The sequence below is a fragment of the Chiloscyllium plagiosum genome, chromosome 24 (assembly GCF_004010195.1).
Source record: "Chiloscyllium plagiosum isolate BGI_BamShark_2017 chromosome 24, ASM401019v2, whole genome shotgun sequence".
Taxonomy (NCBI): Eukaryota; Metazoa; Chordata; class Chondrichthyes; order Orectolobiformes; family Hemiscylliidae; genus Chiloscyllium; species Chiloscyllium plagiosum.
In genome coordinates, this window is record NC_057733.1 from 15151309 (window position 1) to 15161554 (window position 10246).

At 39.5% G+C, this 10246-nt stretch overlaps 1 protein-coding gene across 3 annotated transcripts in view; it reads left to right on the plus strand.

The window, feature by feature from the left end:
* Positions 1–8937, plus strand: part of LOC122562034 (dynein axonemal heavy chain 9-like) — a 508505-nt gene extending 499568 nt beyond the window's left edge. For all 3 annotated transcript variants that reach the window (XM_043714478.1, XM_043714476.1, XM_043714477.1), the window contains one exon: positions 8462–8937. In XM_043714478.1, coding sequence (XP_043570413.1) covers positions 8462–8689 — 228 coding nt within the window. In that variant the 3' untranslated portion in view covers positions 8690–8937. The remainder of the gene's footprint in view (positions 1–8461) is intronic.
* The last annotated feature ends 1309 nt before the right edge of the window (positions 8938–10246 follow it).

Sequence of the window (10246 nt, forward strand, 5' to 3'; positions counted from 1 at the left end):
CCATTATCCATATTAAATTTGCACCTCAATTATTAATTCAAGCATAGAATATCTGATACGCCAACTTTATTCAACTCTATTTTATATACAAGTTACATAATTGCTATTCTTTCATTTCAGTTTTATTTAAAGCCATTTTAATACAACATAAATATATTAATTGTGAAATATTTGAACTGATTTGAAGTCACAAGACATTCTGAATTAAATTTATTCTGTGCAACTCATGTAGACCATGGATGTTTGAGGATGAACTGTAGCTGGTAACAGAGTGCTTCTGTTAGTCTCAGTATTCCTATGGTGAGGATGGTGAGACACATCACTGTTTAAGTCCTTACAGTAGTAAGACAATTATGAGGTTTATAAGATTGCTTTGTTTTTTGACTGGAGCTTTAACTTCAAGTAGATTGAGGCAAATCTGTTCAGAAGGCTGCCTGAAGAGCAAGCTTGGGTGGTTTGATTAACGGAATATTGATTTTTATTGGATAGAAGAATGCAAGATATTTGTACTTGGAGACAATGGTAGCAACTTGTCAGTGAACAGTGGATCGACTGTAAGTCTAAAGTTGTTGAGGATTTTGGGTTGTAAGCAATTAGACAGGTAAAAGAGAGTTAGTATTTCAAGAATATCTAAGCAGCACTTCTACCTGAATACATGACCCATTTGAATCACATTGCTATGGTCTTTAATGGGGAAGTTAGTCAGTATCCAGGGAAGGGAGAGCAAAATGATAAAGTGTTACAGAAGTGGAGAAAGGGGCTTGCACACTCACTGAAAAGAACAAATTCATGAGCAGTTAAAACAAGATTGGAATATTTATCTAGTTTGTGCTAGAGAAAGAATTTCTGGGAGAAATATCCTCACTGTGGAAGACAGTTCTAATATTTGGGGTTCCCAAGCTGAGAAAGGGAGAGAAACCAGAAAGAAACTCTCTGGAACTTTGAACTGGTTCCAGAAGAACTTAAGGTGTATTTACAGAGCAGTGTAAAGTATATCTTTGTATATTTTCAGTTGTGCTAAAGTAAATGAAAAGGGATGTTTCATATGGCAGTTTAAAGTATGAGGTATGTACAAGGATAGTGTTCAGTCAATTGTGCTGTTGTCTTTAGTTACATTACCCATCCTAAAATGTGAAATCTTGCTGTGTCTCATCCGTTCAGCTATTAACCAATTAGGGGAGGTGATGGCCTAGTGGTGTTATCACTGCTCTGCTAATCCAAAGACCCAGGTAATGTTCTGGGGACCTGAGTTCAAATCCTGCTACAGCAGATGGTGGAATTTGAATTCAATGAATATCTAGTGTTTTAAAGAGCATAATGATGATCATGAACCCATTGTTGGAAACAGCCATCTGTTTATTAATGTCCTTTAGGGAAAGGAAACTGCCATCCTTCCTTGATCTGGCCTACATGTGACTCCAGACCCACAGCAATGTGGTTAACTCTTAACTGTCCGTGGGCAATTAGGGATGGGCAATAAATACTGGCCTAGCCAGCAACATCCTCATTCTGTGAATGAATAAAAAAACCCTAAAAGTTCAATTTTATTTTTTAATAGGTGTTGACCTCCACAGTGATCTTAATAATAGGAATGATTAGATATTAAGTGAGAAAAGGAAAAAAGGGGTGACACAGTGGCTCAGCGGTTAGCACTGCTGCCTCACAGTGCCAGGGACTCAGGTTCAATTCTGGTCTCTGGTCACTGTCTGTGAAGAGTTTGTACACGCTCCCTGGGTGCTCTGGTTTCCTCCCACAGTCCAAAGATGTGCAGGTTAGGCAGTTTGGACATGCTAGTCATCCATAGTGTCCAGGTACGTACAGAAGTGGTGGATTAGCCATGGGAAATGTGGGCATAGGGTTGGTGCCTGAGTATGGGTGGGATGCTGTTTGGAGGATGGGTGCAGACTTGATTGGCCACAACTATGAATCAAATTTGGCTGTGGTGCCTTCCTTTATGGGTAAGTAGTCAGCCTATATTAACCATTGATGGTCTCATGATCACAGAACAATGAGCAGCTTTGGAATAACAGCCTGCCTAAAGGTCAGTGATCAAAACTTTATGTGAAGGGGAAAAGTAAACTTTTCAGAGATTAAATTATTCCAGCTGAACAAAGTCGCAGTTGCTGACACTTTCTTTCTTTAGCAAATGTTGATTCTATTAAGCTGCTCTAAACAGTCTTTTAATACAGTCAGGCATAATCTAATAATCAGTCCTAAATGATTTCTCTCAGTTTAATGAGATACTATTGATCTCAGTGAACTGAATGAAGCTGTATGGGAGTTTTTGATTGCACTTTTGTTTACTTGTTAAATTATTTCAACTTTAACTGACTGAATTCTCCATTTTGCCATCAATCTTTGTTGAGTAAATATTGCACGCAAACAGAAATGGGCCAAAATTTAGAAAACATTGAAGAGAAGTCTGCAGTTAGCATTTAGATAAACATGAATTTGACCTTACCAGCACCTGATCAAAGTAAAAAAGTCCCTTTTAAATGACTGTGCAGCATTGCTGTGAAAACACTTCGGGGGAAAAAATCTTACACTGCACTCGCTAGAAGTGGGAAACCAAGTGGGCAGGGGAACTTAATCATGTAAAAGAGCAAAAGTCAGGTTTACAGTTATGTCTTTGGAACTTTAAAGGTGAGTCAAGCTTCTTGATGACAAGTATTAGGAAAAATGTGTGTATTTGAATATTGTGATAAAGTCCCACATAGAAAGATAGAAAATAAAATTAAAGTGCATGTGGTTGAGGACAATATACCAAATTGAGGATTGTCAACTGGCAGAAAGCATGTTGCAGTTGTATAAGACTCTGGTGCGGCCGCATCTGGAGTATTGTGTGCAGTTTTGGTCGCCATACTATAGGAAGGATGTGGAGGCACTGGAACGGGTGCAGAGGAGGTTTACCAGGATGTTGCCTGGTATGGTGGGAAGATCGTATGAGGAAAGGCTGAGGCACTTGGGGCTGTTTTCATTGGAGAAAAGAAGGTTTAAGGGTGACTTGATAGAGGTGTACAAGATGATTAGGGGTTTAGATAGGGTCAACAGTGAGAATCTTTTTCCACGTATGGAGTCAGCTATTACAAGGGGGCATAGCTTTAAATTAAGGGGTGGTAGGTTTAGGACAGATGTTAGGGGTAGGTTCTTTACTCAGCGAGTCGTGAGTTCGTGGAATGCCCTGCCAGTAGCAGTGGTGGACTCTCCCTCATGGGCATTTAAGCGGGCATTGGATAGGCATATGGAGGATAGTGGGCTAGTGTAGGTTAGGTGCGCTTGGATCGGTGCAACATCGAGGGCCGAAGGGCCTGTACTGCGCTGTATTCTTCTATGTTCTATGTTCTATGTTCTATAAATGGATCATTCTCAGGTTGGCAGACCTCTCCTGCTATAACTTGTGGGTTATAGCAGGAATATGGATATGGGGCCCCAGCTGCTCATAATCTATAAAACTTATTTAGTTCTGGAACCAATTGTAATATGTCTAAATTTGCAGATGGTACAAAACTTGGTGAGAACATAAGTTGTGAGGTGCATGCATTTAAGATGATTGAACAAGAGCGTGGCACATAGAATATAATAGGATGTGTGAAATTATCCTCTCTCCTGGGGTGAACAAAGGTGCAAACTACTTCTTAAATGGCAAGAGATTGGAAGATGTTGATATCCAAAGGGTTCTAGGACTTCTTGTTCATAAATCACTAAAAGCTAGTATGTAGATACAGCAAACAACTTAAAAAGCAATTGTTATGTTAGCCTTTAGCGCAATGGGACTTGAGGGCACAACCAAGGAAGTCTTGCTTTATTTATGTAGAACATTGGTGAGTATGGTTTGTAGTTCTAGTCCCTTCATCTAAGAAAGGATAGAGTTGCTACAGAGGGAGTGCAGGAGAGGTTTACAAAAGTTATTCCAGTTGTGGGACTGTTGTTTGTGGAGAATAGGCCTGAATTAGTCATTAAACAAGTGCAAACATAGGTTGATAGATTCCTAATTAGTAATGAAATCAATGGGTATGGAGATGACACAGGAATATAGCATTGATCTAGATAATCAGCCATGATGTAGAATGGCAGAACAGATTCAAGGTGCTGAATGGCCTCCTCCTGTTCCTGTGTTCCTGTGCATGCTCAATAAAAGGCCACCTCACCAGAATTAATTCCCCTACCCAATTATATTCTCTGTAGGCTAGTGATAGCTGCCTTTTAGGTCATGACTGCATTTGAGAGGCATCTCGCAGGTAAGATTTAGTACTTCCCAGACTTTTATGTGAACAGCCACAACTTTCATCTCTTTGTCGTGCATTCATCAATGCCGTACCATGTTTTGACTTCGGCTGGACATTGTCTACATTGTATGGAACATGGGGAATGAGAAAGGGTGAAATGCTGGAATGTAATGGGCACAGGCCAAGGTGACTGACCAAGAATGAAAGTTTGCCCAGCCTAGGATGGAAGTCAGTTTGGGGAACAGTAAGAAATTTACCAATGAGGAATATAAAAGCCTTAGAATGTATAATGCCCGATTTGAGAGCCCGAGTGCTCCTGGCTGGTGGGGAATCAATGCCTGCCTGGGTGCCCCTTAAATAGAGTGGCAGGACTTTAACTCCCATAAGGTAATGGTGCCTGCTCCCACCACAGGAACACTGAGCAGAATCAACGCATTCCTGTAAGCTGTGGTTCAGTTAGGAACTCTTGGCTGGGATGAAATGCAGAACAGGAAGTGGTCAATTAAGATTTTCAATTTCAAAAACAATATTGGTTTATGAAAAAAGGTGTTAAACCAATAGGAGTTGCTTTGCTTCATTCTGGTACAGAAAAAGTTGTCATTTAAAATGTGAAAAATCGTGGTGTCATTTCTTTCAGTTAATAGCTGGGACTTTGGATTTCTTTCCATACTTAATTATCTCCCTTGAGATTATAACAGCAAGAATCATTTACAGTGATTTCCCGCTAACTGTGTCCCTGTAGCTAATGTGGCCGAATACTTGTGAAACTATTCTAGATCTTTGCTGGTTTATATGTTCCAACTAGCCACTGGATGACCCTGGTGAGCCAGTAGTGAGACCAAGTTCAATATCCTGATGTGAACTAACCGATCTCATCCACTATTAAAACAGACCTTTACTCAACCATGTGGAAAATCTAATGGAATCTTTACACCCTGGTGACTTGTTCACTTTGCTTTACAATAACTTAATATTTATCAAGGGCTACACTAAATTAAAATCATGAGCTAAGTAATATAAAATGTCTCAATTTGAATAGAACTCCTTCAATATAATATTATCCTGATTAATAGAATCCCCAAATCAAATGCTCTTTGGCAGAACTTGCCCTTCATGTTTTAGATTAGATTAGATTAGATTAGATTACTTACAGTGTGGAAACAGGCCCTTCAGCCCAACAAGTCCACACCGCCCCGCCGAAGCGCAACCCACCATACCCCTACATTTACCCCTTACCTAGCACTACGGGCAATTTAGCATGGCCAATTCACCTGACCTGCACATCTTTGGACTGTGGGAGGAAACCGGAGTACCCGGAGGAAACCCACGCAGACACGGGGAGAATGTAAAATTCACGACTGTAAAATTGGATATATTCTCTGCTCCCTATGCTTATCCCATCTTGCTTGTTTCAAGCAAGTTCTGGTCTTGTGATGGCAAAACTTTACACACAAAAAAAATTGCTTTTTTATAGCACTTTTCACAACCACCAGAAACTACATGTACAAACGATCACATACAGCACTGCTATCCTGACCAGATCCTCGGTTTTTGTGATGTTGAGTAAGGGCTGAAGTTGCTGGCAAGTGAGATGAACTTTATTGACTGCTGTTGCTGCCACTTTAACCAACAATTATAGATTCATAGCATTGGCAGAGGGAGATTCAGCCTATCCTGCCTATGCCACTTCTTTGACAGAACTATCCAATTAGACCTAATTCCCTGTCCTGTCCCTAAATCCCCACAAAGGTTTCCCCTTGTAGTATTTGTCTAATGTGATGAAAATTATGATTGAACCTGCTCCTGCCCCAATTTTCAGTAAAGAATTACATGTTGCTGCATAAATGTTGTTTTTCTCCTGTTATTTTGTCAACTACCTTAAAAATCTTGGGATTCCTTCAGTGTAGAAGTAGGCCATTTGGCCCATCAAGTCCACACTGACCATCCAAAGAGCATTCCACCCCATCTCTGTAACCTTACATTCCCCATTTAACCTGCACATCTCTGGGCACTACAAGGAATTTAGCATGGGCAATCCCCCTAACCTGGACATCTTCAGACTATGGGGAGGAACTGGAGCAGGCGGAGGAATTATTTGTCTCTGGTTTGTGAATCTTCTTCCAGGACAAACAGTTTCCCCACGATTATTCTGTGGAAGCCCTTTATGATTTTAAACATATCTACAATGTCTCTGCTCTAAGCAGAACAATCCAAATTTATTGAGTGTCTCCAGATAGCCAAGCCTTTCACCCCACTCCTATTCTAGGAAACTTACTCTGAACTTTTTTGAAGGCTTTAACATCCTTGCCAAAAATGTGTGTCCAGTGCTGATTGACTCACCCGAGAAGCTGGAGTATTGCAATGTTTTATAGAGTTTAAAAACAAAGCCGGAGAAGTCACCATCTTTATATAATTTTTATAAAAATATTGTTTTGGCATGTTAGGCATGTGAAATAAAACAAACAGTGCCAGAATACACTCAGCAGATCTGGCAGCAAAACTGGAGAGAGAAACAAACTTCATGGTTCAAGTCCAATATGATTCAGATGCTGCTGTGTTTGAACTCATTGTCCACCCCTATCAGGATGCAAAACTGACTAGTTTTCTCTCTCGCTTTCACTGGTGAGGCTCTCAGGATGTAAACCTGGACAGAGGTTGGCCCTGGTGGAATGATACTCAGTTAGCCCATCAAGTTTGCTCTGGCATTCACTGGCTGGTCTGATAATCCTTAGCTTCTTGGGCTGCATTTTTGCCACATTCTCATACTGATTAAAAATGTACCTCAGCTTTGAATTTGCTTAATGACTCAGTCTCGACAGTCCTCTCCAATACATTCAGTACCCTCTCAGAGAAGAAACGTCCTGCTCAAGTCGGTCTAAAATGCACCCCTTATTCTAAGATTATACCCTCTGGTCCTAGACTGTCCCATAAGGGGATATCTCTCCGCCACTATCCTATCAAGAACACCAAGAATCTTATGTTTCTATAGGTCTCCTCTTATTTCTAGAAAATCCAGTGAGTACAAGCACAAACTGCTCAAACTTTCCTCATAAGAAAATCCCTCCATACCTGTCAACCTTCAGTGGACTGCCTTCAATCTCAGTACAAAGGAACCTCGATTATCCAAATGATATGGGCGGCACTATTTTGTTCGGATAATTGATTATTCAGATAATCGATTTTATCTTAAACAGGGGAAGCCATACTGATTTCACGTTGTGCTGTACTGGAGAATTTGTTTAAATCTATAATTTTAATGAGTCTGCCATTTAAACAAACTAATCTTTGCAGTTCTGCAAATTACAGGTTAAAATGAGAAGAATTAAACCCTTACAATGAAATCCCAGCACTAAACAAGGTCCCAAACAGCTTCTACAATCAGTTTCTGGAAACTCAGTCTCTCGATAGGAAGACGGAAACCCCGCCTTGTGCATGTGTTTATGTTCTTGGGCTTTTTTTTAAATGAACAGCCTGGTAAAGTGCTGGGAAACTTTTGCACAGGGCTGTGTAACAACCTTTACCCAAATAAATATTCAGTCGCTGATGCTTGAGCTGCTTGTGTTTCTTTGTTTTTGCCAGCATTTTCACATGTTCTTCAGTCCAGGTAAATCGAATACACTACCTCTTCGATATAACATTTTTGCAGGACCTTGAAATCTTCTTTGGATAATCCTATATTCAGATAATTGAGGTTCCTCTGTATATCTTTCCTGAAATAAAGAGGCCCAAAAGTTTTTGAGGATGGTCTGATTTATGACATGTATAATTTTAGCAAGATATCTCTATTTTTAATATTCTCTTCCTTTTGAAATAAAGACCAACTGAACTTGTGTACTAACTTGTTGAAGTTTGTGCATGAGGACCTCCAAATCACTGTGTTGCAACTTTCTGCAGTCTTCCTCCATTTAAGTTACATTCATTCTTTCGATTCTCCCTGCCAAAGTGCTCCCAGAGGCATTGAAGAACTTCAATCTATATTGCACTTAACTCAGGATGTTTCAAGGACCTTTACAGCCTAATTGAATACTTCTGAAGTATAGCTACTGTTTGAAGGTAGAAACCTGTGATTTAGGGCAGGTTTTAAAGGTTAGAGTATGCATTTGTCAGAGGACTAAGATTATTGAGCAAATAAATGGATTCTATGGTACCTATTTGTCAGAAAATCCAGCTGTGAACTGTGTACAGTGACAGGGTTGATCCACAGACTTCTAACAGCCACTTTTGTATTTCCACAGGGTGGAATTATTGCTGATGCACGTTTGAAGGAACTGACGCCAACAATGCCGGTAATTTTCATCAAAGCTATTCCCGTGGACAAGCAGGATACTCGCAACTTGTACCCATGCCCAGTCTATAAAACCCGCCTTCGAGGCCCGACCTACGTCTGGACATTCAACCTGAAAACCAAGGAAAAGCCATCCAAGTGGGTGCTGGCTGGAGTTTCACTGCTTCTGCAGATCTAAGCAGGACAGTTTGTTCCTTCTTCCCAACACTGACAGGAAAGACTACTCAATAATTCACACTTGAATTTAGATCTCTCAATTCAGTATAAAGATTAATAGATTTTTTTGTGAGCAATATTAATAGAAATGATTTAACAGGGTTTAACAGTTCTGTGAATACTTGGAGCAAATTTTGCACTTTAGTTGTGATTTCTCAATTTGAGTCACATACGAATATAATTTGTTACTCTCATATATGTGTAACTTAAACGCCTTTTTTTCTAAATAAAGTGCATTTTCAAATCCTCTGTTAACATGGTGATTTATATGATGCACATTTGGATCTTGTTCCCAGTTGATTTTACACTGTGAAATTAATGAGTAAATACAACACAGTATGCTGGCACTGTCTTTTGTTAAGTGTGAACATAAAGCTTCCTGGATGATATAAATCCTGGTGGTGGAACTGTTAAATGCTTTACCTTCACAACTTATGAGTTTCTGTGAAAGAAACACATATGAATATTTAATTGAGTAAGCTGCAAACCAAAAGTTTGATAACACTCAATGAATGGCCAATATAAAAACTTTGGCAAAGTGCAGGAGGCTGGTAAATACATTATCAGCAGTTTCTATAATAAGCTGGCAGAAAATGCAGGACTCCTTCATCTTGACTATATGGCACCCGATTGAATTTCTTTGCATGATTATTACATTTTCATGCCCATCTCCAGAGACCTCTGGTTTACTCTCAGTACTGAGTAGCCTTTAGTACATGAAACATTGTTTCATCCCAGAGCCAACACAGATTGAATCAACAAACAAGATTGATATGCAGGGCATTATGGATGGGTAAACCTATGTTCTTAATTGATGTGCACAGATCTGTAGGCATAGCCAAGATCTTAAGACAAAGGATTAGAAATCCCTTGGAGTCTCTCAATGCCAGTTCAAATCTGCATGACTGCTTTGCAGCTCGTTACTGATTGAAGGGGCCTTTGTGGCACAGTGATAGTGTCCCCATCTCTATGCTAGAAGGTCTTGTTCAAATCATACCTGTCATGCAAGTATATCAAAATATGTCCAAACAGGATGGTTGTCAGTGTATGCACATTCCAGTTCTATAGTGATCAAGAGTGTGAAACTTTCATCTCTTTTTCTCTCAGGCATTTTTTTCTCGGCATTTTACCAGGAACTTATTACCAGAGCCCTACTATATGTTTTAGGTTGGACACATTTTAAAATTGTGAAAGTTTTTCAAGAACCAAAGTATTCTTTAAATATTCACAAGTTCTACGAGTCTGTTGCCGCGGAGAATTGTAATTATACTGTAATGCATAACAATTCAATTCACAGAAAGTGATTTGATTACAGCAAGTTATTAGCCATGTTGCCATTTAACAAATCTGTAAACTCCCTTAAAATGAACTTTGATGCCTTCTTGAAAATGTGTATCAGAGGAAGGCTAGATAAGTTTTATATTTAACAATTTGCTCCCAATGACACCTAAAATGGATTGGAATCAGATTTAGCAGAATGAAAGGTAGTTGTCATTGTGGGTTAATCATCTTAGCTCCA